The 27,570-nt window shown below is 60.4% G+C and overlaps 2 protein-coding genes and 1 long non-coding RNA gene across 4 annotated transcripts in view; 2 read left to right on the forward strand and 1 right to left on the reverse strand.

Moving 5' to 3' along the window:
• The first annotated feature begins 4,776 nt into the window (after nt 1-4,776).
• On the forward strand, nt 4,777-6,156 carry LOC122169014. The gene is made up of 2 exons (XR_006171449.1): nt 4,777-5,215; nt 5,426-6,156. It is a non-coding gene; the product is annotated as an uncharacterized LOC122169014 (long non-coding RNA).
• A 2,088-nt stretch (nt 6,157-8,244) lies between these two features.
• On the reverse strand, nt 8,245-23,116 carry FHOD1 (formin homology 2 domain containing 1). 2 transcript variants are annotated; one of them, XM_042834740.1, is made up of 22 exons: nt 22,930-23,116; nt 17,820-17,926; nt 17,677-17,741; nt 16,939-17,006; nt 16,750-16,855; nt 16,570-16,664; nt 16,122-16,233; nt 15,780-15,874; nt 15,557-15,700; nt 15,259-15,482; nt 15,063-15,170; nt 13,667-13,830; nt 12,442-13,301; nt 12,068-12,220; nt 11,706-11,888; nt 11,374-11,493; nt 11,021-11,182; nt 10,753-10,943; nt 10,479-10,671; nt 9,266-9,422; nt 9,002-9,178; nt 8,245-8,608 (listed from the first exon to the last, which is right to left on the reverse strand). In XM_042834740.1, exons 1-22 carry the CDS (start codon nt 23,098-23,100, stop codon nt 8,526-8,528), a joined length of 3,738 nt encoding a protein of 1,245 aa, XP_042690674.1. In that variant the 5' UTR covers nt 23,101-23,116; the 3' UTR covers nt 8,245-8,525. The 2 variants fall into 2 exon arrangements, with proteins under 2 accessions (XP_042690674.1, XP_042690673.1); XM_042834739.1 differs by lacking the exon at nt 22,930-23,116 and adding an exon at nt 18,042-18,800.
• A 1,109-nt stretch (nt 23,117-24,225) lies between these two features.
• Nucleotides 24,226-27,570, forward strand: part of SLC9A5 (solute carrier family 9 member A5) — a 10,705-nt gene continuing 7,360 nt past the window's right edge. Inside the window, exon 1 of the mRNA XM_042834741.1 lies at nt 24,226-24,376. Coding sequence (XP_042690675.1) covers nt 24,226-24,376 — 151 coding nt within the window. The remainder of the gene's footprint in view (nt 24,377-27,570) is intronic.

Raw genomic sequence — 27,570 nt, forward strand, 5'->3', positions numbered from 1 at the left:
TAGCACAGCCCTGCAGCCAACACCTCCCGGATGCCGGGCGCGCTTGGAGAGAGCAGCGCTCCGCGGGTGATGTCAGCCCACGCCGAGGGAACACATTCTTGGCAGGGCTGCGGCGAGGGAGGGGACCACACGGCACCTGTGCCCACAGCAGCTGAGCCACCCCGGCCTCTCCGTCCCCTTCGCCATGCCCCGGGAGCTGCCCTGCGCCCATGGGTGCCAGGAGGTGCACCCCATCCCTCGGTTGGTTTTTGAGGCTGGTCACACAGCTCCTTTTTGTTAAATGCCTGGATTTCAATAGGATTAATGTGAAATCGGCCCTGGCTCACATTTGACCCAGCTCTTACAGGAAAAGGATGTTTTCTGTTGGCTGCTCTTAGTGTTCGTGGGACACATCAACCATGGGGATGCACCAACCATAGGCTATAGCGCACACGGGGTGCACCACATACAGGACACATCAGCAGTGGGTTACAGCATCCATGGGATGCACCGACCATAGAATGCATCATCCATGGGATAAACCGCCCATGGGACTGGACACCCAAGGGACACATCCACGGGACGCACCACACGTGGATCACACCAGCTGTGGGATGCACCATCCCTGGAACACACAGCACAGGATACAGCAGCCGTGAGACACATCATCCGTAGGGTGCACCATCCACACGTCCCCCATGTCCAGAAAGCCACAAGAGAAAGAACCAAAACAACCCCACAGGGGCTCTCTGGGACCCGATGCCCTGAGGAGGGGCCAGGAAAGGAGGTGGCCGGCTGTGGCAGGCAGATGGGATGAATTACAACGGATCAGCCGAGCGCTTACGGAGCATTATGTGCCATAACCTCCGCCTGGGAGGATATGTTTCACTTAACGAACCTGAGAGAAGCGGGGGAAAATCTGATTTCCTGCCTTGACAACCAGAGGCAGCAGCGAAGACAGAGAAGAGCCCTGAGGATGTGAGCAGGGCTCCCAAATTAAGGCCCATTTGGCAGAAGCAGGCACTGGCTGCAGTACGTCAGCATCAGGGCCCCGACATCACCAGAGCAGTGGGGACACAGTGTGCTGGTCACTGTCACCAAGGCCACCCAGCTGCCTTCCTGCACCCCAACACGCATGGCTGCGTCACCGTGGGTTGCTAATGGGGTCACTAATGGAGTTATGGGGTAATGCAATTACTTTCGTGCAGCCAGGACATGGATGAGCCCAAGCAGTGCTGATAGCATGCTTGAGGACAAGTCACCAGCAGCCTGCTGAGAGGCTCCAATTGGACCAACCCATGCTCCAACGGGGCCAGCAGGTGCAGCAGTGACGGGCGTAAGGCATCCCAAGAGTTGGCCCAACCCAATGGGGAAAACTGGGCTGAGGGCAGCCCAAGAGTTGGCTCAACCCAATGGGGCACACCATGGGCTGAAGGCAGCCAGGCAGGGGAGCAACGGGACACACAACACTGAGTGAGTCCCACTGGGGCCATGGGGAAGCTCAAAAACAACCACAGGGGAGGAAGCAGCTCCCCTGAGCCAGAGCTGCTACGAAGTCAGCATTTCGAAGAAAGAGCATACAGGGAATTTCCTAGAAGCAGCACTTCAGTGCTGGAGCAGAGCTTTCAGCACGGGGTATCGCACTCCCCGAAGGAACATCCGAGCATCCTCTGTGCTCGGTGCCCACGTGCTGCTGCTGGAGGCAGCGATGGGATGCTGAGGGCAGGGACAAGCGGTGACAAGGATCTGAGCACAAACATCGGGCAGTGGCACAGGCTGTACCTTTCATCAGAGCTAATGTGGGATTTATGTCCCCCCAAAAGAGGAAGTTGTTGTGAAGAGCCTCAGCGATAAGCGGGTGAATAATGGCCGGCAGAGGGAACACGGCGAGCCGGGAACACGATGGTGATCCATCAGCAGGAGCTGTCGCTGGAAGGACACGCAGCACCAGGGAAGCCACGGCCATGGCAAACCAAAGCTCCGAACTAGAAGGGGGAGATTGATGCTAGATACCAGAAGGAATCCTTCACTATGAGGGCAGTGAGGTCCTGGCACAGCTGCCTGGAGAAGCATGGGCGACCCATCCATAAAGATGCCCAGGGTCAGGCTGGATGGGGATGAGGTCTATGGGAGCGCCCCCGCCATGGAGAGGTTGGGTGGGCTGTAAGGCCCTTCCCACTGGGGTATTTTGGGGGTAGAATTCTACACGGGGCATAAGGCACCGTCCTGTTTGTCCCATTGGAATGGCACCAAATGCCCATCACACATCCTGCCCATCCTCACACTGCCATCGAGCTGAGCCCGTTTTCTCTTGCAGTGCACGGGCAGCTCAGTTTTTTTGGAAACACAGCTCCTGGAACCACGGGCCGTTGGGACCTGTGAGCTATGAGCCATCTCTCACGACCACTCCCTAGCCAACACTGCATGCAGCTGAATCTACGCAGGGCTGTGTGCCTCACAAGGTCATCTTGGGGGTATTTTCCCCAAAAATACACAGGAACAGTTGGACTGAGCTGGGCTGAAGGACAGCAGCACCCAATCACAGAATCTCCCAAATTGGAGGAGACCCACAACGATCACGGGGTACAACTCCTACACACAACCTCCTGCACAGGACAGGCACAGCTGGTGTGTGGAGAGCAGTGACACCCAACCATGGGCCACAACCCTGCCTGGAAGTAGAGCCAAGGAAGGGAACAGCCAGGAGTCGTAGTAGCCTTAGGATGGCATTATTAGGCTCCTTCCAACCCAAACCATTCCGTGGCGTGGCTCCAAAGGAAGAATCCACAACCCTGGATGCACACTGAGCACAGCACCCATTGCGCCCAGCTGTTATTCACAAGCACAATCACTGAGTGGCTCCAAATCTTCACTCTCGACCACTCAAAACCGAGAAATCAGGTGTGGGGCAGCACCAGAGCCCCGAGGTTGGGAGAGATAGGATGCTGCTGCGACCACAGGGAAGCATCTGCACCTCCACAGCCCCAACATCTGGATGGAGTCACTGCCTCCAGCAACCACCAGCTGCTCCAGCATCTGCCAAGGCCGCAGGACGGGGCTGCACAGCTGCTGCTAACCTTGAGCACGGTGTTAAGCTCTGACCCATTTCAGGTCCTTAACGGGAACCGTGAGCCCCAGCAACGTCCCGCTCTGCTCTTAAAGAGATGCAAAGCACCGAAACGTGCAGCCCGGCACCGCCAGCGCTGCATTTCTCCCCTGGAGGTGCTTCACCTCAGCACCCACAAATCGAACCTGCCCAACCACAAAGCATTTACTGCCGAGAGCAAACACGGCGGGGCCGCAGGTGTCACTGTGCTACAGGGTGAGAACACCGTGTTCCAGCACTGAGTCACCGTCGCATGGCTGATGCCAACCCCAGGCTGGGTGAGCCCCATGGCACCGTCCTGCCCCACGGCTGGGCTCAGCCTTCCCCTTCTCTTTGGAGCTGGTTGGATGTCAGGAGAAACTCTGAATGAGAAGCGAGGCTCTGCACAGGGAGGTGGGGGTGTCACTGTCCCCGGAGGTGTCCAAGACCAGTGGAGATGTGGCACTGAGGGATGTGGTGAGAGTAGGTTTGGACTTGGGGAACCTGAGAGGTTTTCTCCAGCTTTAATGATTCGGTGATTCCCTGGGTCTGCTCTCCAGAGCCCAACGGGACGTCAGGGCAGCACCAAGTGTGCCCACAGCTCCCTCCCTGCAGCCCCACGGCCAGGAGGAAGGCACTGTACACACCTGTGCATGGCTGATGTCAGTGCCCCGCGGCACCGGGCTGCCCCGCGGCCCGGACTTTAAGGTTGAATCATTCCCTCCTCCTTGGGGCTGCCCTTTTCCAGAGCTCAGCCACCCTGAGTACCTCCGCAGGGCTGCGAGAAAGAAGGGAACAGACTCTTTAGCAGGGTCTGCTGCGATAGGACAAGGGGAAACGGATTCAAACCAAATGAGGACAGATTTAGATCGGAGATAAGGAAGAAGTTCTTTACACTCAGGGCGGTGAGGCAGCGGCTGCACAGAGAACTGATGCCGCCCCATCCCTGCAGGCAGCCAAGGTCAGGGAACGGGGCTCTGAGCACTGATGGAGCCGCGGGAGTCTCTGCTCACCGCGAGCGCAAACGGCCTTTCGGGTCCCTTCCAACCCAGGCGATTCTACGAACCCCCCCCGGGCTGGGAGGCACCCGCACGCACCGGGACACCCCACGGAAGCGCAACCCCCCTCCGAGAGGAGCGACCCCGGCGCCGTCCGCGCGTCTCCCCGGCGAGCAGCGCATCTCCGGAGCGCATCCCCGGCACCACCCGGAGCACCCCGGCACCGCACCGCGCTCACCTGTGACCAGCACCGCCCTGCCCTCCACCGGCAGCAGCCTCCTGCCGGGCGCCCAGCGGAGCAGCAGGCAGGCGGACGCCGCGGCCAGGGCGAGCCCGAGGGGCAGCGGCAGGCAGGCTCGGCACAGGCTCTGCACGGCGGCCAGCAAAGCCAGCGGCACGGCCAGCGCCCGGTCCAGCACCACGTCTCCCCGCGCCGCCCGCAGCGCTAAGCCGCCCCCCAGCGCCGCCCACAGCGCTCCGTACGCCCACCGCTCCGCTCGCTCCATGTGATGCGATGGGAAAGGATGGGATGGGATGTTCAGCGCCGGCCCGGCCCCGCCGCACCGGCCGCGTGGTGCCACCGCGGGGAGCTTATAGCGGGGGAAGGCGGGAGGAGAGGGGAGGGAGGAGCGGGGGGCGGCCAATGGGGGGAGCGGAGGGAGGGGCGGGGAGGGAGGAGCGGGCTCGGCACGGCTCGGTTCGGTTCTGCTCCGTTTGGCACAGTTGGGTTCGGCGCGGGTAGGAGCGGCTCGGCTCGGTTCGGCACCGCGCGGGGCTCAGCTCAGCTCAGCTCGGCACGGGTCATTTCGGTTCAGTGCGCTCCAGCTCGCTCCAGCACGGTTCGGTTCGGTTCTGCTCCAGTTCGGTTCAGTTCGGTTCAGTTCGGTTCCGTTTGGTTCCGTTCAAGTTGGCTCGGTTCAGCTCAGCGTGGCACGGTTCGGTTCGGTTGGGTTCAGCCCAGCTCAGTGCCCGCGGCACCGGTGCCACTGTGCCCACCCCGGGGCTCGGTTCCCAGGCCGAGCACCCTAGAGGAAGATGCCACCGGGCACAGCCCCACAGCTCCATGGCCGGGCTGGGGGTCTCCATCCCCTCCCACAGGCACACAGGCGTGCAGTGCTACCAGAGCCACCCCATGGGACCGGACCCCAAGCAGGTGAGGTGTGAACCACATCCAGGTGCTCTCCAGGCCCTACGGGGCTTGGGACCAAGGTGATCCCAAACCATCCCCCAACCCGCTGCTGCGTTTGCTCCCTGCCATGCTGAATGCACCCAGCGCTGCTCCAGGGGCGTGCCACGAGCAGCAGGTGCTGGGGCAAAGTCCTCCCCTTCCCACCTTTATGACTTGGCTTGATTGCTCTGCCAGGCTTTAATATTCCACCAGCCCTCTGTGCTCAGTGACCCTGCGACGGAGCATCGCTGCTCCATCTGCCAGGCTCTGCTCCCAAAAGCTTTGCTGTCGGATGGAAGATGCCTGCGCCGTCCTTCGCCGTAGAACCACGTGGTATGGATGCAACCCCCTTGGTCCCATCGGAAAAAACAGATTTCATCAGCTACAGGAGGCTTGGCGGGAGGGCAGTGGCCAACAAACAGGCTGGGGTGGTTTTTCTGGGGTGTGGTGGTGGTGGTGGGACCCGGTTGGGTTTGCAGCCTGGCTCTTCCCGGCCGGGGAATGTGGGGAATGCTGGCCAGGTAGAGGAGGAGGGATGTGCCCAACGCATCTCCCATCTTGGGATGTGGTTTGTGGGGTCCTTAGGGTCCTTCCCAGCAGCAAACTTCAAAGCAGCATGCGTAGGAACCTCAATTTCACTAGGCTTGGAAGCACCTCACTAAAGAAAGTTATTTTTCCAAGGGCAGAATAGTAATTTTTGACCAGTTCTCTCTCATTTGGCTGGATCAGAGATGGCTCTCTACAAGAAATATGGCACTACTTGAGGTCTTCAGCTGCTTTCAGCACCCCAGGTTGCTTGGAGGCTCTCCTGCTTGGATGCCAAGTAATGTCCAAAGTGCATGCAGGTCTGAATCTGTGGGAGAAGGGGTCACCCAACCATCCGTAAGGTCCCTCCTTCTGTAATTTGATGATTTACCCACAAAGCAGCCCTTGTGTTCATCGCTGTTAGCTGAGCATCACCAAGCCTACCTGCTCCGACTCAATCCATCCACCCGTTTGTCCGTCCATCCATCCAACCAGCTGTCCATCTGTCTGCCCATCCATCCCATTCGAACATCCACCGTTTGTCCCTCCCTCCCTCCATCCATCCGTCCATTTGTCTGTCCGTCTGCCTGTCCATCCGTCTGTTCATCCCTTTGCCATCCATTTGTCCATCCATCCACCCATCCGTCTGTCCACTCATCTGTCCACCCACCCTCCCAGCATCTCCTCCCTCCCCCATGCCACCTCTCTCACCACGGCTGCCCTCGCTGGCTGCTCCTTTGCACACAATGCCTGCCCTTGTTCATCTCCCCGTTGCTCAACCCCTCGCTGTTAGGAAATGCTGCTGAGATCCTCATTACCTTTTGACCTACTTGACGCCCTCCGTGCCCATTTCGCTAATTGTGGCTCACCTCTGCGGGTTGGAAGTGGGGCTGGGTGGGTCACACCCGAACTCAGCACCATCCCTATGGGGGATCCGTCTTCCTCCTGCTCCCCTTTGCCCTAGGCTGTTCCTACAGCTCGGTGGAGCCTCCCATGACGAACAGGTTTGGAGATAATTGTTCCCCTCCCTAATCTCATCTCTGGAAGATTCATCGCATTGTTTTCGGGCCGTTTGCAGGGGCTTGGGGCTGGGAGGGATGTGATTCACCCAGCACTGCTCCCACAGGTGCTTCATCCTGCCCAGGACATCCTCCCCTTTTGCCAGTCCCTCCCCAGGGAACACCTCCATGTCCATCCCCACCTAAGGGGAAGGATGCCCAGTGACATCCAAGGCCAGGTTTCCCCTTCTCATTGGAAAATCTCAGGCTCTGACCTGTGAGGTTAGGCTGTGCAGCCCTTTACAGAACACATCTCCACTTCCAGCTGGAGTTATGGCTCTGGGAGAGGTTTTACCTTCTGGAAAGCTGCTTCCCAGTAGAAGCTCACGTTCCCACTCCCATCTCTCCTCTCCTGCTGGGCTTCCCACACTACAGTGTTGTGGGTCAGCAGGACTGAGCACCCCAAATGCACTGCCAAGAGCTGGGGGCCCCTTGTGGCTGCAAAGCACTGGTGATGCTCAGGGAGGGGTACCAGGTCCCCGCACCCCATCCCAGCCAACAGAGGGGGGAGAAGCCCTGCTCAGCATCCCCATCCCTATCTGGGCTCATCTCAGGGCTCAGCCCTTTTCTCCATCCCATCAACCCATCATCGCCTCCCACCTCCCTTCTCCATGGCGTCCGCAGGACCTCGCTGTTAGGGTGACGGAGCAAACCTGCCTTCCTCCCGGCCCCAGTGACACACTGCCTCCTCCACCCCAGCACTGGGACAGTGGGTCACGACACGGTGACCCATTTCCTGTCCTCCACCTCCCTGCGCCCGCCGTGCTGAGCTGAGCATGTCACCACCCGGCCTTGCTCAAGAGGTGAGGACATATGGGATGTATGGGGACACATCCCTGCGCAGTGCCATGCACGTGGCCGCCGTGCCCCCTCGTGGCAGCACGACACGGGGACAGCGGGTGGCACGGAGCTTGGGGACGAGGAGAGGGGCTGGAGGTGCCACCGGTTGCACCCTATGGAGATGGGGATGTGAACTGGAGCACCCCACATGGCACTGCTGGTGGCGCACAGGCGTACCTGCGGCCCCACCACCCCCCCTCCACCTGCGTGGTGTTTTTGGCACAATCCGTGCGTGCCACAGCCAAGCCAAGCACTTCAGGCGCCTCTCAAGGGCAGCGCATGCCGGGGAGGCCTGGAAATATCCCCAAGGCCTGCAGAGCCAAAAAAAACAGCTGTAATGAAAACACAGAGAGAGGGCAGCGGAGGCCTTCGGTGAGGACACAACTCCTGGGGGGGGGGGGGGGGGTGCATCCCGGTATGGAGACATCAGGCTGCCCCTGAGCCATGAGCCACGGGGATGGAGGTGGGGCAGAGGGATGCAGGAGTGCCGTGCCACCCTGGTACCTTGCTCCACAGGGACACGGGGCTGCACAGGGATGCTGCAGGAAGCATCACCCCATGCCCCAGGAATGGGGACAAGGGACACCGCCAGCAGCACACGTCACATCACTTTATTGTCACAGCAGCCAGACCCAGCTCCCAGCGGGGGTCCGGGTCCAGCCCCTCTCCCCTCAGTACTGCTCCGACTCCCACTGCAGCACATGCTCCTCCATCCTTCATCCTCCATCCTCCACCTTGCATTCTCCATCCTGACCCCACAGAGCAGCTCTGGAGCATCGCTCCCATCGTGCTCTGGAGCTGAAGGTGAGACCAAAGGTGCGGAGCGTGCCAAGCGTCCCTGTGTCCTTCCCCATGGGATGCAGGTGGTCACATCACACCTCCATGCCCGGTGCCTGTCCCAAGCCCAGCGCCTGCACCAGCTCATCGCTCAGCCCGCTCTTCAGTGTCCGTCGCACTGTGGGGACAGGAGAGTGGCTGCTGGGTCACTGTGCACTGGGCTTTGTGGCCCTGGTGTGGGTATAAGGGGTCCTGGTGGCATGCGTGGGTGCCAGGGTTAGGGGTCTGGAGGGGTCAGGGAAAGGAGGTAAGGCATGGGGTGGCTTTGGGACAGAGACGGGGCATAGGGTGACACGGGGACAGGGACACAGAGTTGGGATTGGGACACAAAAGTTAGGAAAGAGCATCTGAGCAGAGCTCCAGAGACAGGAAAGATCAGAGGGGCACAGAGTGGGGACAGGGATGGAACAGGGCATGGGGACAGGAATGCTGAGGACAGAACATGGGGATAGGGCACAGCGGCCAGGACACGGGGGCACAGGGTGTGGGGACAGTGGCACTGGGGACTCACAGGACTTCCTGTTGCCACGGGACCTCCTGCGTTCCCGGCTGGGGCAGGGACGGGGGTTGGCACTGTGCGTCACCGACTTCACCAGGCGGTCCATGATCTCATCCGAGGCGTCGTCGGGTGAGCTGGGGACATCCTCCTGGGCTGGGGAGCCCTGGCTGGGGCTGGAGAGCCCCGTCACTGCATGGGAACATGAGGATGCTGGCATCAACTGGGCGCTCCCTGGGGCCACCCCACTCTGCCACCCCATCTCCGATGCGCTCCTACCGCGGCCACCCCGACTGCGGCGGGCAGGGACATCCGTGGGCGAGCTCAGGATGCTCTTCATGCTCTCGTGGCCCACCTCTGCCTGCTCCTGCTGTGCAGGGCTGGTTGACACCACGGCGGGTGGCGATGCCTCGGTGATGCCAGAGAACTTCTCGGTCTGCAGCAGGACAAGAAGCAGGCATTGGGGACACAGCTCAGAATCACGCGATCATTAAGGTTGGAAGTCCAAGATCAAGTCCAATCATCAGCCCATCGCCACCATGACCACTCACAGAATCATAGGATTGTAAAATCACAGAATGGCCAGGGTTGGAAGGGACCTCAAGGATCATGAAGCTCCACCTGCCTCCCGCGCCACAGGCAGGGCCACCAACCTCTCCATTTAATGCTACACCAGGCTGCCCAGGGCCCCATCCAACCTGGCCTTGAACACCTCCAGGGATGGACGGGGCATCACAGCCTCTCTGGGCAGCTGTTCCAGCACCTCACCACTCTCATAGTACACAACTTCCCCCTGACATCTAACCTAAATCTTCCCTCCCTCAACTTCAAACCATTTCCCCTTGTCCTGCTGTTATCTGCCCTTTCAAAGAGTTGACTCCCTCCTGTCTGTAGGCTCCCTTTAGGTACTGAAGGCTGCAATGAGGTCACCCACTGCTCTCTCTTCTCCAGGCTGAACAAGCCCAGCTCCCTCAGCCTGTCTTTGTACGGGAGGTGCTCCAGCCCTCTGATCATCTTTTTGCCCTCCTCTGGACCCTCTCCAACAGCTCTCCGCCCTTCTTGTAGAGGGGGCTCCAGACCTGCACACAGTGCTGCAGATGGGGCCTCACAAGAGCAAAGTAGAGAGGGACGATCACCTCCCTGCCCTGCTGGCCACCCCTCTGCTGATGGAGCCCAGGATTCCATTTGCTTTCTGAGCTGAATCACTCATCATTAAGCTTGGAAAAGACCTCTCAGATCCTCAAGCCCAACCCCAGCCCACCTGCACCGTGCCAACTGCCCTCATCCCTCAGTGCCACATCCCCACAGCTCTGGGACACCGCCAGGTGTGATGACTCCCCCACCTCTTTGTCAGCCGTGCCACTGCCTCACTGTTCTATTAGAGAAGGAATCGTTCCTCATATCCCATCCGAACGCCCCTTGGCACAACGTGAGGCCACTCCCTCTCATTCTATCAGCACAGGGCACAGTGGTGGGATGCTCAGCCCCATACCTCTGTGATGAGCCGGCCGCGCGTCTTGTTGCGCTCACGATGGGCCGCACGCTTCTTCTGCTGCTGCAGGACTCGCTCCCGGCACGTGCGGTACTCCAGGGCAAACTCCCGCAGCAGCTTGCAGATGGGCATCACCTTCACATCCCGCACAACGCTCGCCGGGTACCCCAGGTAGAGCAGGAAGGAGTGGAACCTGCAGGGACACCCATCAAGGCACGGCCATCCCCCCACAGGTTGACTTCGGGGCCGGTGATGCGCCGGGGTTGGGACCCACCTGTTGAGGACACGCCGGTGCACCACCTTCAAGACGACGATGCGCTGGGTGCTGTCCTTGAGGAAGTCGGTCAGCTTGCTCTTCAGCACCGGCTTGGCCTCGTGCTTGGCGATCACCTTCAGGTTGTCCCAGGACGCCCGACAGCGCCGCTCCAGCTGCACCAGGCTGTTGGCCAACTCATCAAAGTCAACCTAGGGGGGGTGGGAGATTTTGTCCATTGGTGCTGGTGGCGGTGAGGTGAAGGCGTAGGGCCTGGGCTTGGTCTCACCTTGGCAGAGCGAGTGATGGAGGCGATCTCTGAGTAGAGGTCCGTGGTCTCTGGGAACTTCTCCACCACCATCTGGCAGAGGTGGTGGAGCAGGGACTGCCGGTGCACCGTGTCCTTCACCTCCGACACCTTCTCCAGATAGCCCAGCTCAAAGCCTCTGCTCTGAAACCCCAATGCTCAGTGGGGCCTCTCCATCTTGCCACCTTCCCGCTGAGAGACCACCTTCCCCAAGAAGACCATCACCAGCACCCACACCACCTCCCGAGATTCTTGTGGTCTTGGGCACGCATATGCCATGGTTGGTCTTCTCCATGCAGCACCCAAGCTGCATCCCCCAGCACCCCATTCCTCACCTGGGAGCCATTCAGGAAGTTGCCCATGGCCAACAGCGTGGCCAGGATGCACTTGAAGGTGTGATTTTTGGCCAGCTGCTCCATGCCCACTTTCAGATCAAACAGTGGCTCTGCAATTTCCTGGATGGGGGACAGGTGCAGGTGAGATCCCTTGGAAGTCACCTCCCTTGGGGGGATGTTCAACCAGGAACATCCTGGTGTCCTCAACCATGGGCACAAGCACCCCATGCTTGCCTTGGGGCTCTGCAGCCCCATGTTTGGATGTGGCCACTTCCCCCACGGCTCATCCCAAGGGCACCGCTGAGGGGAAGATGAGGTACGTAACCCCATACCTGCTCCAGGCTCTCATAGTCCAGCTTGAAGGCCCAGAGCTGGAGCCTGGCCGTCAGGTCGCTGATGGAGGACAATGAAAGCAGGAACTGCTCCGCAGAGCCCAACGGCACATCAGGATTGGCCAGCTGAGCCTCCTGGATCCTCTGCTTCTCCTCCTCGGTAGGGACCATGGTCAGGATTTTCTAAGGCAGGCAGAAAGCCACATCAGATACCAGCAACGTCACTGCTCCTCCAGGATGGTGGGAGATGGGACACGACACATCAGGGCCACCTACAGCGTGGGCACCATGGCACAGAGACCTCCTGACCAGGGGAAATGACCCACGCTGGGACCCTGGTGGGCCGATTCTCCAGTGCTCACCTCAATCCCTTCCTTATTGACCGCAAACTCATCAAAGTTGAGCACGGCTGTCTTGATGATGTGCACAGGTGGCAGCACGGTGAGGCCAATGTTGATGGCATTGCTCCTCTTGGGATCCAGCACCACCACCACTTTCTTTCCATCAGTAACTTTCTGCAAAGGTAACAGGGAGCAGGCTGGCAGCCAGGCAGAGGGCTCACCTTTGTGAAACGCCATGGGATGTGAGGGTGAACCACACACACCCATGTGTTGATCACCATCACACCCTCCCCCATCCTCCCCACTGAGTCTCAAGGCTCTAGCTACCCATCCTCAAGACAGCATGGGGTGACATTGAGACCACAACACCCCCAAAAACTCTGGCCTGCTGGTACCTTGGAAGCTGGCATCTCTTTTGCACGGGACTCAAAGAGATGCTCCAGTTTGGCAGCGTTGACCTCAACGTTTTGCAAGGATGCCCACAGTGTCGCCTGCCCAAATCTTCCTGACCCCACAGTGCCATCCAGCTGCTTCAGCTCCTTCCAAAAGAGCTTCACTGTCCTCTTCTTCTTGGCTTGGGAAGGACCATCGGCGGCTGAGGGGCCTAAGAAACCTGGGGGAGGTGGGCAGCCAGGGACCATGGGCGGTGGAGGTGGAGGTGGTGGGCAGCCAGGAGCCATGGGTGGTGGAGGTGGAGGTGGTGGGCAGCCAGGGACCATTGGGGGAGGAGGGGGAGCCATGAGAACTCCAGCACTCGCTGCCTCGATGCTGGCAGGAAGGAAGGAGCCATTGGCAATGGGCCCTGAGTCCAAGACGTCCAAGTCCTCCTCCTCCCCCAGGTCAGTGAAGTCCAAGTCCTTGATTTTCAGTTGTACGGGGCCAGCCTCCAGGCGCTCCCATGACAACTCCACGTCGTTCTTGACGGGCATCGTGACGGTGTTCTCCAGCTTCTGCGTGTGGCTCTCGGCATCGATGCTGGATGCAGCACGTGCCAGCTTGGCGTGGGCACTAGCCACCAGCCCACCGTGGGGCCGGCCATTCTCTTGTTCCTGACCACCAGGTCCCTCGGCACAGCTGGACCTCGTGTCCGTGTCCAGCTCTCCTTGGCGTGGGGACAACGATGGCTCCTCGGGGAAGACCTTCTGCCTCCCTGGCTCTGAGGAGCCCTTGGCATAGAGCATGTCCAGCATGAACTTGGTATCAGAGGAGATGGTGCTGCAAGAGTCGGAGATGTCCTGCCGGCCTGCGTGGGACCCTGTGGAGAGAGAGAGCCCACCTGTTGGAGAAGGTGCTGCTGGGCTGCACGCAGGGCTTGGAGCCCATTCCTTGTGGGTGCTGGATGGCCAGACAAGGCTGCCAAGAGAAGTTGTGGGCATCTCATCCCTGGCCAGGCCAGGCTTGAATGGGGTCCTGGGCAGCCTGACCTGGTGGGGGACACCCTGCCCACAGCAGGCATTGGAACAGGATGATCTTTGAAGGTCCCCTCCAACCTGAGCTGTTCAATGGCACCAGTACCACCACGGCACCCAGTACCATGGGGTGGGCTGGGGCCAGAGGGGCTCCTAATGCCCACGTGGGTCTCCTAGTAGGGACATACTCCCAACCCGGCCCTCCACATACTCATGCGGTGTGGTTCTGTGCCAGAATCAGGGTTGCTGCTGTCCCCATCCCAAGCGATGGGATGCTCCAGTGGTGCAACATCGCTGAGGATGTCGATCCGTCCCTTGGCCATGGCAGACATCTTCTCCTTCTGGGCAGCAGCCAGGTTCTCCAAGAAGCGAGCTCTGCGAGATAGGGACAGCTATTGTCTGGGAGCATGGTGAGGATGGGGATGGACAAACCACACCATACAGCACCACACAACGAGCCCTGCATGGGGCCAATCCCACAGCAAAATCTTTGGCATGAGCCACACCGCAACAGGATCCACCCGTGGCCCCAGCCACCTCCAAGCACCTCAAAAAGGTGGGTAAGGGCACCATGGCTTGGGAACAGCAAGACAAGGATGTAATGGCCCAGTGGGAGGCAGGGGAAGCATGGGGACAGAATTGTTGAGGCCAGCATGGACCTCTGGAGGTCACCTGGTGCCAACCCGCTCCAGCAGGGCCACCCTGAGCTGTGCCCAACACCATGTCCAGGCAGCTTCTGAGCATCCCCAAGGATGGAGACTCCACCACCTCCCTCCACCACCTCTGCCACTTGGTCCCAAGCCGATATCCACCACAACAAGCAGCAAGAACAAGCTCCCAGGAGGGCACCGAGTGTTGGGGCTGGGACTCGTGGCACCCTCCTGCTCCTCCTGCCCTGCACAGCTGGGAGCATCCAGCCTGAGGAAGCGCATGCCTGGAGACACACGCATGCCTCTACTTACTCAAACCTCTTCAGAATAGGTTTGTCCCCATGCAAGGAGGGGGCATCCTCCCGCCTGAGGGAAAACAGGGGTTAGCCCCCGCTAATGGAGATCTCTTGTCTCCCACCCCCATCCCGATGGCGTGGCATGAGGACCCACAGCAAGAACTGCTCGTGCATGGTGCTGGTGACACTGGGAGCACTGTCCCTGTCATCAGAGCCACCCGACCCTCCACCAGGATGCTGCAGGCTGGAGATGGCATGGAAGCCACATGTGCCACCCCAAGTGGGACAGCTGTGGTACGGAGATCCTGGCCACCCAGACAGGGTGCAAGCAGAGGAAATGAAGGGCTGGGAACAGCAAGCAGGTGTCACGCAGAGCCCGGGCACTTACCAGGCAGCAGCAGGTTGGTGCAGCCTGCAAAAGGAAAAGATAGAAAGAGTGGGCAGAGGAGAGAATCAGTGCGGGCAGAGAGGAGGAGTGAGGGGGAAGAGATGGAGCTGGAGCAGAGGTGTGCGCACCCCAGTGGGGCTAAGGATGCTGTGAAGGCCCTGCACTTGAATCATCTCACACTGCCCTCTCCTGTCCTGTGAACCTCACCAGCCCCAGCACGCCCTGGGGACAGAGGGGACGTGGTGGTGGGACCCCCAGGGCACCATCCCTTACTTGTAGATGCTCCTCTCCCCCATGCTGGGGGGCTCCTTCTCAGCTGGGGGGCTGGACAGGCTGAGCCGCAGGCTGGACGCGCTGCTGAAGACACTCTTGGGGCAGGGCCTGGAGAAAGAGGAGATGCAGACAGAGCACAGTGCCATGGAGGACTTCCCAAATGTCACACTGCAGCATCCCTGCATCCCACACTTACTCCACTGGGATGCTCAGCTCAGGGCTGTCCTCAATAGGAGGCTCCTTCGGAGTTCTGAGGGTCTCATTTGATGGGGATCCGGGGCTCTCTGAGCTCTGCAGAGGGTCGAGCTCAGCACTGCCCCCCTGTGCCCTCCACCCCCGCCGCCCCTCGTCTGTCTTCCTGCGCTCCTTGCGCCCGCCTGCTGGCGGCTCCTCCACGCCGTCCTCCAGCCGCAGTGCGCTCTGCAGTGGGATGGGGACGTGCTGTGAACCCCGGGGATGCATCACACTGCCGTCACCCTGGGTGCCCCACTCACTTCATAGAGGACAAATTGCTGCTTCAGGTCGAGGTCAGTGCCCTTGCTGCTTAAATACTGCTGCACGACCCTCTCCATGCCCTGCTGCTCCAGGCAGTCGGTCACGTCGTAGAAGGAATCTTGGTCTGGGAGGGCGGCCAGCGTCTGGGTGGTGGCAAAGGGACGGGGCTGGCACCCGGGACATGGGGAGGAGGTGGCCCTGTGGCACAGCCCTGGTGCTCACCTTGTTGATCAGCGTCATGGCGAACACCAGCAGCTCCGTGTCAGCCCCATTGCGCTGCTCAAGGATGGCCATCAGGTTGGACCATGGGCACGCACCTGGGACAAGCAACGTGTGTAGGTAGCACCAAGGCACTGGGTTTGGGATACGGAGCACTGCATCCTGAGCATCTCACCCCCTCCTCATCCCCACTGGAGGGCTCTTGGCGGTCTCCCGTTGGCCATGGCTGGCACGTGCCATAGCTGTCACACTCCGTGGCTGCCATGGGGCATGGACAACCCACGTCTTCTGCACCCAACCATCCCCAAGATAAGATCCATGGTTGGGGGCTGGGGCTGCACCCACCTCTCGCCTGATCCACAGCATTGACGGCGCGGATGAGGAGCAGGGCGTTGGGCTCTGTGTACTCCACAAAGACCAGCAGCAGCTTCAGGGCCATCTTCACCACCAGGCGAAACTGGGACAAAGGACAGTGGCTGTGGCAGGGCACTGGCAGTACAGGGGGCTGCACCCGCTCTCCAGGGCTTGGCTTCACTGATGGCTTTGGTGAAGGGTGCTGTGGGCTCAGGGTCCTACAGCTGGCATCCTGGTGGCCAATGGGTGCTTGGGCCCTCTCTTACATTCCACCTCTGTGCCCAGGTCACATAAAGGGGCCATGGGGACTCTTGATGACATTGAAGAGCAGCACCCAATGAGCCCAAGGCACTGAGCCCATCCTGAAGGCAAGGCACGGTGTGAACCCCCAAGGGACAGCACATGGGCACAGTCACAGTCAGGGGTGACGGCAGCTTACCGGGCTTCCTGACAGCGTGTACAGCCACTGGATGGTCTCGTTGTGGTTGATGACACCCTGCATCCCATCCACGAAGAGCATGATCTGGCTCAAGGCTGCAAGGCAGGGGCACGGGGTGGTGGCATCAGGCACGCTCCATCAGCGGTGCCACTGAGTGGGGGGGACACGCCATGTACCCACCACGGAGGATGTAGTTCTGGTAGTTCTGGTCCGCCTCTGCCCCCACGTTGATCAGGCACGTCAGCCCATCCAGGTTCACAAACTCTGGCACCAGGTCCTTGTCCTCCTGTGAGCAAAGCCCAGTGATGTCCCCACGCAGGTGCTGGGGGGACGTGGGCACATCCAGAGCGGGGACACGGAGCCACCTACCTGGAAGAGCTGCTTGAGGGAGAAGAGGGAGCGCCGCAGCTCTGGGCCCTGCGAGTTGTACAGCTTCTCTGCAAGCAAAGGCATGAGAATGGGCTGCTGGGCACAGCGGCACACGGGGACACGGCGCAGTGGTGGATGTGGGACACACATCAGGGCAGGAGCAGCAGCAGCTCCACCACCACCGTTTCTTCCAGTGTTGCCACTTCCCTATTTTCTTTTCTTTCTATTTTTGCTGCCCGGCGATGACACAAATATCTGGTTTTCTGCACTGAACCGAAACAGGAACCAGGGCAGGAGGCACAGCCCCGGGGCTGAGCTACCCACAGGAACCCCATCTGCCCTTCGTCCCCATCCCACGGCTGGCAGCCTTCAAAGGAGGCACGCAGCTCGCCAAACCCATTTGTCTATTTTTTACTGTTTTCCTATGTATTTCGGCCAGGCCAACCAGTGCTCTGCCAAACCTTCCCGGAGCCGCTGGGATGGAGCATTCCAGAGCCTGGGAACCGCGCGTGGGGAGCGCGACCCTGACCCCATTGCTGGTCCTTTCCTTCCCAGCACTGCTGGCTTTTCCCCTCGTTCCAGATGGGAAGCCTCAGCGCGTCCGAGCGCTCGTCCTCACGTGAGCCATTTGTTTGCATTCACCAGGGCTATGTTTAGAACTCGCTCGGATGACCCCAAATCCCCGCAGCGTGCGATGGATTCCCGGCCCCGGCGGTGAGCAGATCCCCCCCAGCTCACCGATGATGGCGTGGACACGGACGGACAGCTGCGTGCGCAGGATCAGCGTTGGCCGCCGGCCCTTCCTAGGGCAAAGGGATACGGGCTGAGTGCTGGCACAGGGGCACCATCCCCACGTGCCCAGTGCCCCCCGCGTGCCTCACCTGACCTCCTCGTAGAAAGCCTCCAGGTCATCCTTCTGCTCCAGCAGCGACAGCTCCAGGTCCAGGTAGTGGCCGGATGGGGAAACCTGCAGCGTGCAGTCCTCCAGCTGGGGACACACAGCTGGGTGAGATGGGGGCCACCTGCCCAGCCCAGGTCCCCAACAGGGGGTGGCAGCAGTGTCCTTCCTGGCTGACGGAGGAGGCAGCTCCACCCTCCCCTACCATAAACCCATTTCCCCAGGCCGCTCCCACTGGATCGCAGGTGCCACCACGTCCTTCAGGAACTCCACCCCTGCACAGAGACCAGCACTGAGCTGCTGGAGAAATGGGGAGCCCCACACCAGGGAAACACACAGCAAGGCTGGCCTCATGCCTTGGTAGCCCAAGGCCTTGGTGAGCACATGCTTTGATGGTCACATGCTTTTGGTGCTCCCATGCCTTGGTGTCCCCACGCTTTGTTGGCCCCATGCCTTGGTGGCCCCATGCCTTGGTGGCCCCATGCCTTGGTTGTCCCATTCCTTGGTGGCCCCATGCTTTGGTAGACTCAAGCCTTGGTGGCCATAAGCTTTGGTGGTCCCACGCCTTAGCAGTCCCATGCCTTGGTGGCCCTATGCTTTGTTGACCCCAGGCCTTGTTGATCCCAAGCTTTGGTGGCCTCAAGCTTTAGTGGCCCCTTGCCTTGGCAGTCCATGCATTGGCAGGTCCATGCCTTTGTGGCCCCAGGCCATCAACTGTCCTTCAGTGAGACCCAGCCTGGTGGCAGTGGCTGTCCCCTCCAGGGCAGGATCCCTGCGCATGGTGAGCCCCACACGGGCGTCCCAGTGTGTGGGCTGCACTGACTCAGCCCCATGACTCAGCCCCAGCTCCACACCCAGCCACGCAGTGGGAGGGGAAGGGCCAAAGGCAGCCCTGGTGCTACAGCATCTGCTCCCATCCTACAGCATCCACGTGTGCCTTCCCACGCCTCTCCCTGTAGCAGGGATAAACCCCCTTTACTTTTACTACCCCCCCCCAAAAAACTCCAAACACAGCACATGATGCATCCAGGGAGGAGACGTGGGGATCATCAGCAAAACCCCACTTTCAACCCCAAATCACTCCAGGGGCCAGGAGGTGAGTCCCCACCATTCCAAAAGTCTGGGGAAGCCCCAGGGCAGCCCCATGCAGCACCACCAGGGTTCCATCCCCTGCATCTCCCTGTGCTCGATGTCCCAAGCAAGACTTTGCATGTGTGACATCATCACCAAACCCAGAGGGCAAAAAGAAATGAGCCCAAACCATGATGTGTGCATGGAGTGACGCCTCGCCATCTGACTCAGCCTGTAGATAAGCAGCAATTTGGCAGGGCAATGCTGCTGGGCTGGAGTCCATCACCATGCTGTCAGCATTCTCACCTCACTTCTTGCTGCCCCCAGCCATGGCTACAAGCACCAAACACTGCTGAGGGCTGGGGGAAGGTTTCCACTCCTGCCCATGTGTCCTTCCAGGATGCACCAAAATGCAGCTTCCGTGCAGCTCCAGAGGGAAGAAATGGCCCCTGCTGTGAGCTGGGGATGACAGCCGGCTGCTGTCAGGGATGGTGACACGGCCCAGCTGTGTAAGCCTGGCTGTGCTCCCCACAAGGGGATGCTCAGGTGAGTGGGATGTGCCTACCCTGGCCAATGTCATCCCCTGGGGAAAGGGACAAGGGACACAGCATGGCACAGCAGAGGTGCGTTGCCATGCTGGGCATCGTTGCTCCTTGGGCAAGATTGGGTTGTGCTGACGGGGACAGCATCGTGAGGCCATGGGGCAGTGGCTGTGTCCCTGCTCCCAGCTTTGATTCGTTTGCCTCCAGCATGGGAAAGTGTTACAGAGTGGTGTGGGATCACAGCGAACCCAGGGAGGGGAAAGAGAGGAGAGCATCCATCCCACACTCACGCCTCTCATAGCAGTGCAGTGCCCTCTGGCTACTGGTTTTGGGGACTTTTTGGGACTTATCCCAAGGGGACAAGGACCATGCACAGGAGCATGGCTCCAGCCAGGTGGGAACACAAAGCACCATGAGCTTCAATGCTCAGAGATGATACAGGTAGCAAATGATGGCTCATGGATGCACCCAGAGCAGGACTGCCCTCTCCAAGCCACTTAATGGAGATGTCTCTGGGGGGTGGCGATGGAGATGTTTCCATGGGGCAGCAATGGAGATACCACTGACCTGTAAGATGATGGAGCCACAAGCACATCTGGAGGTCTCCACAGCCAAGACAGACAGACACATCCAAACCGACCCCACCATCCAAGCAACAACGAGCTGAGTGCCCTATCTTGGCACAGCCCTGCACAGCATCCTTCCTATCTGCTGGTGCCGGAAGCACCCCTTCTTCCCCCATCTTCAACACTTTCTATTTTTTTGGCAACCACACTTTCCCAACTTTGCTGAGCTGCAGAACTCTCCAGGCATATTGATATCTTTCAGCATATTTAAAGAAACACTTTGGTGACAGCGTGGGACGTGGGGACGGTCCTCACCTCCACGGGATGGAGGCGATGGAGACCCAGCAGCCAAACCCAAGAAACCCAAAGAAGAGAAACTTCTGGAGAAACCCAAAGGAGCTTTAAAACTCAGCTGCAGGCTTCTCCTGGGGCAGAGCCAGAGCAACGCCCGGACTGCAAACCAGAGAGTGCAGTGCCACGGGACTCCCAGCACAGCTTATGGGGAGGAGATGGGGGATTTACTGAAGCTCATTTATCTCTGCTATGTTGTGCAGTCGAGGCTCGATCTTGAGGCCACAAAGCTCAGGATGAATTTTATGCAGTGTGAAGTAGGCTCGTAGCTCACAGCATCCATAAGTCAGATTGCTCTGCACCCTACACCATGGCGACAGCCACCTTTGCGAGCCAACAAAACTCCTGTGCAAGTCAACCCAGCACAGCTCACTTCTGAAATCCACACTACTGTGCCTGCAGCCTCTCCCCCCTCCTCATCTCACACCCTGAGGCACAAGGACTGGGCAGTGGGAGCCACTTTGGGACATTGGGCTGGTAGAGGTGTTTATTACCGGGTGCTGCCCCGTACCCTTTCCTGCTGACAGATGGTAGCAGATGGATGGGACAGTGCCCACAGTGGGGAAAAAAAGGAAAGGAAGGCAGGAGGGCCCTGGAGGGCACACAGCACACACGGCCCAGACTTGCTCACACGCCGCCCTCTCCATCCAGCCCTGAGTTCCCCATGGCTCAATGGCCCCAAACCCACCACAGTCAAGGATTTTGGGCACGTGGGGGCCCCAACCCCATCAGAAGCAAGGACTTTTGGTAAGTGGAAGCCCCAAACCCATCGCCAACACAGGTTTTGCTCTTCTGCAGGTTTCCAGAGGAGGGGGCAGTTTGGTTTTGTTTGGAAAATCCCTACACTGACAGTGCTGGGGCAGGGTGCAGGGCATGCAGAGGGACATCCAGGGACAGCAGTGGCACGGAGACGGCCTCGCCACCGCCCTCTGCAATTCAGGTAGTTTGCAATGGGATTTCCTCTGCAGCGGTCACGTGCTTTTGTAGCAAACACAGATTTTGAAGCAAAACACTCACAGGGGTTGAAAGCAAGCCTGCACCCAGAGGGAGCATCACTCAGTGGGGCCCTGCATGACTTGCTGGAAGCTCGGATGCGATAGCATCATCCTGGACCAGAACAATGAGGCTGCGGAAAGCGGGCCGGGAAGGTATTTCAGGCACAAACGGCTTCCGGAAAGCATGAAAAAGCCATCAGCTGCACGGAGAGGAAGCGAGGGGCCGTGCGCCTGTGGGCAGGGAGAGTAAATCCTGCACGGCTCCATTCTGGAGGATTTGGGGCACCCAGGGTGGGAGGATGCTGCTGAGCGAAGCGGAACGAGCGCAGCGTCCAGGGCTGAGGTTTATAGGGGAAAAAATTAATAATGACTGTTCATTTCCTAATTATAGCACGGTGAGTAATGGGGCTGTGAGAGGCACCTGGCAGCGTGGGCACTGCGTGGGGAGGGGGGTTGGCTCCAGCTCCACAATGTCCCTGTCCCCATGGTGGCACCCCGGGCCGCCGATCCCGTTACAGCTCCGGGGTGGGGAGGACGCATGCCTGAAATTTGAGTTTGCCCCATTCGTCATGTCTGGAGCTGCGTGTTCCCAAACAAACTGCATTTAGTCAGCAGCCAAAAATCCCATGACGGGGACACCATGAGAGGCTGCTGCTCTGCCTCATGAAAAAATGAAAGTGGGGACGAACGGAGCTCGTTTGCCCAGGGGAAGGTCTCACAGCAACCCTCTTCCCATTGCCTCGCCCCCAGCTTTGCGCATTGGTGCCATGGAGATGCGCAGCCATGGCTGAAGTGTCCCAGGCCCGTGGAAGAAAGGGGAGGAAGGGGAGAAAATCCACCCACCCCCCCATCAGGAAGGGACTGTGAAGGGCACTCTGATGGCAACACACCAACAGGGGATCCCCAGGCAGGAGGGAAGTGGGGAGAGGAGGCTCCAGCCTGGGTTGGGACGCCAGCAGTGCTTCGGACCCCCGGTGCTGTGCCTCCTTCCCTCCCCACTTCCCAGAGGAAGTTGCTCAGTGCAAGATTTTCTGCGGGGCTTTCCTTCCAGCCCATGCAAACGCTGAGTGGGACAAGGGGCAGGCAGCCCCGCAGCTCCGTGCACGGCCAGGCGGCTGAATCCCACTCTCGGGCCGTGCTGGGAGCTCACCGCGCTCCACCGCAGTGTGCCGTGGGATGCCGACACAGAGCCCCAAGCCATTGCAGTCGGATGGGAACCGGCCTGAAAAGGCAAAGCCACTTCCTCTGCGATTCTGGGCGGGTTGGCATCAGGCGGAACGAGGGCAGACCCCGCGGCTCTCGGGGACACGCGGTGACACTGCCCACGCTCCGGTCACCGCGGCAGCAGCGGTGTCCCCATGGCAGCGCATGGCTACAGCCACACAGCCACGTCCTTCCGACGTGGGGGTGTGGATACGGCTGTGCCCACTCTCTGCAGAGAGTTTTCCGAGCCCTCCACCACTTCTCTATCCCCAAGCAGCAATCGCGCAGCCCCACGGGACCCCAGCCCCACAGCCACGCTCGGGATGCTCAGCGCGCCCTCCCCACCTCCCGTCCCCCTTATTTACCGGCAGCGGCGCTCCCAGCAGCCGGTGCACCGCGGGCAGCTGCGCTCCCAGGGCCAGCGCTTCCTCCACGGCGTAAACAGGCGCACGTCGGGGCTCCGGGAAACTGCCGCAACCGAAGGGATCGGAGTCTTCCAGGTATTGCACCCGGCACGGGACCGCAGCCTCCGCCATGGTGGCACCGCCACCGCCGCCGCCGCCGCCGCACAGCGTCCGGCGCTCCGGGGGTGGCACAGGGACGGCCCCCCGGCACCGCCCCGGCACTGCGCCGGCGCCGCCCCGCGCTCGGGCGCCCTCCGCGGGTGTGAGCGGGGCCTTGCTCGGGAAGCTCCAAAAGGTTAAAAGTGGGCGGGGAGAAGGGTTGGGGGGTGGGGGGGCTGCGGGGGGGCGAGAGGGCGTAGGGATGCTCCGAAGGCACTGAGGGGCTCCAGGTGGACGGGGATGCTCTGCGTGCGTGGGGTGTGCAGGGATGGTCCCTCGGGGGGACGGTAGGGGGGCAGGGGGACGACAGGTGATGGAGGAGACAGCAGGTGAAGGAGGAATAGTGATGGTGATCACCTGACAGCAGGTGATGGTACAGCAGGCGGATGGAGGGGATAAGCGGGGGATGGAGGGACAGCGGGTGATGAAGGGAAAGTATTTGATGGAGGTACAGCAGGTGATGGAGGGATAGTAAGTGATGGAGGGACAGCAGGGGGATAGAGAGGACAGCAAGGGATGGAGGGAATAGCAAGGGAGATGAAGGGGACATCAGGGTGGTGAAGGGGGGGGGGGACCAAGGCAGGTGCAAGGAGACCACTGAGGGGTGGGAGGCTTTGGGGCACGTACAGAGGGACCAGAGCTGGGGTGAGGTGGCATGGAGGTGCTGCTTGGGGTGAGCGGGGCAGTGCTGGCGACCAGGAGGTGGCATCGGGGTGATACTGGGGACCAGGGCAGCTGGGACTGCTGAGGTGACAGTGCAGCATTGGGTTCTAGGGCAGATGAGGTGACACTGGGGCAGTGTGGGGGACTGGGGCAATAAAGGTGACTGGAGACCGGGGTGGGCGGGGATGGTAGCGGGGCAGGTGGGGGTGGCATCAGGCAGCATTGGGGACCGCGGCGGCTGCGGGGGGCGGCACCGGGGCAGGTGGTGGTGACACCTGAGCATCGCTGGGACCTGTGCAGCGCCGGGGACCGGGGCGGATGGAGCAGCTCCGGGGCGGGGCGGGCGCTGCGGGGCGGGCCGGGCTCTGCCCCCGCCGTTGTCGGTGACGTCGCGGCGGGGCCGGCGGAGCTGCGGAGCGGCGGAGGTGCGGGGCCATGCATCCCCCGGGCAGCGGCACCCCGGCCTCCCCCGGCCCCGCCGCCGTCCCTCCGGCGGGAGCCGAGCTGCTCCGGTGGCAGTGGCAGGAGGTGCAGGTGCCGTGCCTGGTGGCCGCCTGGATCCTGGTGGCCAGCCTGGCCAAGATCGGTGAGTGCCGCCGGGACGGGGGGCTCCGCGGGTGACGCGGCCCCGGGATGGGCAGCGGTGACAGCTGGGGGGTGGGCTGACACCGGGCCGAAGGGCGGTCCCGCGTCACCCCGGAGGTGACAGCACGGCGCTCGGTGGCCCCCGGAGGGTCACCATTCTTTGCCACGGGGGCGTGATGAGCGGCGACGGAGCAGAGCCTGGCTGGTGACACCCAGGAGACACGTCGGTGGCCCCCCAGGGTGGGCACACAGGGGACAGCCCGTGGGGTGAGCTGCTGCCAGGGTTGGGAGCGGTGCTGGGTGGTCATCGCCGGTGGGTCACACCGGAGCCACGTGGCACAAAGCGGGCACCCAGGAGGTGTGACAGTGACCTTGAGGCAGGTGTCCTCCTCGAAGTGCTGCTGGGGGAGCGGGGATGCATTAACACCCAGGGCAGGGTGTTGCTGTCACTGTCAGCCGCCCTCCTCCTGCTCCAGCATCACCCAGCCCACGGCTGTGCACCTCGCGCTCCATCCTCCCTCGGCCTTCTCGCAGCTAAACCTCTGCAAGGAATAAATCATGAGCTGAGACATGGAGCCCTCCGCCTGCAGCTGTGCTACCACCTCCAGCTGCCGAGTGCAGCACAGAGACAGGAGCTCTGGCTCCACGCCTCATTCTCGGGCAGCTCATCTATTTGGGTTTCCCTTGGTGCGTTCCCTTTCCCTCCCCACATTTGGCTGTGGGGTGAGAGAAGCCACCGTGAGCCACCTGGGTGGGCACAGCTTGGTGCTTGCTGGCAGTGATGTGACAGCAGTATCCCATGGCCTGGGGATGCATCCTACCCCTGCTTCTAGCCCTGGCACTGCTGTGCCCAGGGGCACGGGAGGAGATGGGGATGGGGTCAGAGGGTCCCCAAGGGTGGGGTGGCGGTGCTGGGTGCTGGGCGCGGGCTGGTGCAGAAGAGCTGCTGCCAGCTCTCAGCCCTGTGACTGCAGGGGCGGAAGCGTCTTCAGCGCTGTGTGATGGGGAAGTGAAACTGTAGGCTCTTGTTCTTGGAAACCATCACGATGCCGGGGTTCCCCGAGCAAGCAGCAGGCAAATGCCTGAGGCAGAGAAAACCGGGCTGAGTGTTGGCTTCCTGCACAGCGAGGCATCATCCAGGCTCTGCTGCCTTTCCTGCTCTGTTTGCTGCAGGGACGAGGGAAAGGAGAAGTGATGAGCATTGCCCCACAGCCACCCCTCACCCACACAAAGGGCTGCAGGGAAGGGACTGTGGGTCCTGACCTTCTCCCTTTGCATCCAACCCCAACCCCACTGCTCCCAGCACCAATTGGTTTTGGTGTCTCCGAGCCTGCTGAGGCACAATTAGTGGCATGGTGCTGATGGGTCAGTGGTTGGACTTGACGATCTTAGCTTTCTTTTTCAACCTTAATGACTCCATGATTGACCCTGAGCCCCATGGGGGGGGAGCAGGGTTTGTCCTCGAGTCCCCCCCAATGGCACATCCTATGCTGGGGATGTCTGGAGCGGGGATGATGCCTCTGAAGTTAATTCACATGTGGCTGAGTTACTGTTGCTGTGGGAACGTTAATGCTGAAATTCTTGCCTAGCGGGTGTAAAATTAGAGCTCTTGCCACCCGTCCCTGCTGCAGAGCAGCTCATGTGCTGGGATTTGCTGTGAGGGCGGCAATGTGCAGAGCAACAAAGCCAGCAGTGTTCCCATGCCCTGGCTGTGTGCATGCAGGGCTTCTCCCATCGATGCTGTGAACTTCTTTGATCAGTGCAGCCTTCAGTGCAGGCGGGTCGATTGGCACAAGCAACAGGCTCCTCTCACCCAGAACATTCAGGACTGAGATTTGTGATGGTCTGGAAACTGTGATGTCCCTTTACTTGAGGACGAGGTGCCTGCTGGTTCCTGGTAATGGCTTTAAGTTGCACCGGGGGAGGTTCAGGTCGGATGTTCAGAATAATTTATTCTCCCAAAGAGCAGTGAGGCAGTGGCACAGCTCCCAGGGAGATGGGAGAGTCACCATCCCTGGAGGTGCCCCAGAGCTGTGGGGATGTGGCACTGAGGGACGTGGGCACGGTGGGGGTGGGCTGGGGTTGGGGATCTGAGAGCTCTTTTCCAACCTTAATGACCCTACGATGCCTTCACCTGATGGCCAAGTTGTGCCACAGCCCGGGGGTGTCACCAGTGATGACTGCAAGACCTCAGTGGTGGGAGGAGGGAGAAATACAAAGGAATCCGTGGGTTGCCCTGCTCATTTTGCCAAGAGGCTGCAATGATTTGGGTTTACATGGGGACAAGGCTGCCACGAGGAGCATGACCCCACTGCTGGCTGGCGTGACGTGGCCTTGTGCCATCAGGCTCCTTGCCACAGGGCTAATATATGAATATGAGGGTGTGATCAGCTTGCTCTATTAAATACATCCTCTTTCATGGCTTGCTGGAATAAGCTGATTATTGCAAGGATCCCTTCATCCGCAGCTCTCGCATACTTTCTGTTTGCATGCAGGTAGGTCAGCCAGCACTCTGGCCGACGCGCTCGTCGTGCTGCAGTGTTTGCATGCTGCTCCACCTGCATGCTCAGACAGCTGCAAACAAGGTCACCCATCACCAGGGCTGAGCGTCTCCATCCCTGTGTGGGGTATGCTGTGTTCCTGTGAGCAGGATGCCTCACTTGAACAGCAGCCAGCACTGCCTGCCAGCACTGCACTAAAAAAGCAAAATGCCCAACTGCTTGGCTTGTATGGCAGTGATTTGGGAGGTGAAGGACCTGAGATCCTGATCTGGGACAGGCTCAGAGCAGACAGGCACGTGCAGTAGAGACGTGGAAGCCAGTTCCTGAGCTTCTCTCAAGGTTTACACCATTGGTGAAAAGACCCTGGGCTGGGTAGAGCTGCGGTCCATCCATGGAGTTCGCAGGGAGGGAAGGAGCCCAGTGTCCTAAGGTTGATGTCAGACCACAGCACAGCCTTCCTCCTGGTGGGGCGATTGGCACAAGCACCCCATTTAGAGCTTTAGGGACTGGGCTTCGTGGTGGTAGCAGGGCAGCCAAGCAAGCAACTAGCTGGGAGGTCTTGTGCTCACATGCACTCGGTGGACCCAGGGTGCTCTGTCCCCGTGCCCATGTGGCTGATGCTCAGTGCTCTGTCCCTGTGCCCATGTGGCTGATGCTCAGTGCTCTGTCCCCGTGCCCATCTGGCTGATGCTCA

The sequence above is a fragment of the Centrocercus urophasianus genome, unplaced genomic scaffold (genome assembly GCF_019232065.1).
Source record: "Centrocercus urophasianus isolate 14NV4802_14NV808 unplaced genomic scaffold, USGS_Curo_1.0 seq_49, whole genome shotgun sequence".
NCBI classification, from domain to species: Eukaryota; Metazoa; Chordata; class Aves; order Galliformes; family Phasianidae; genus Centrocercus; species Centrocercus urophasianus.

Excerpts from the sequence above, each read along its gene's own strand:
- FHOD1 (XM_042834739.1), bottom strand. The coding sequence starts at position 18,335 with ATGGGACAACCAAGGCATGGGGCCACCAAGGCATGGGGCCACCAAGGC. Across the intron at positions 17,007-17,676 it reads CCGTGTCCACGCCATCATCG|AGAAGCTGTACAACTCGCAG; the intron begins GTGAGCTGGGGG and ends CTTTGCTTGCAG. Across the intron at positions 15,875-16,121 it reads TGCTGTGGATCAGGCGAGAG|GTGCGTGCCCATGGTCCAAC; the intron begins GTGGGTGCAGCC and ends TGCTTGTCCCAG.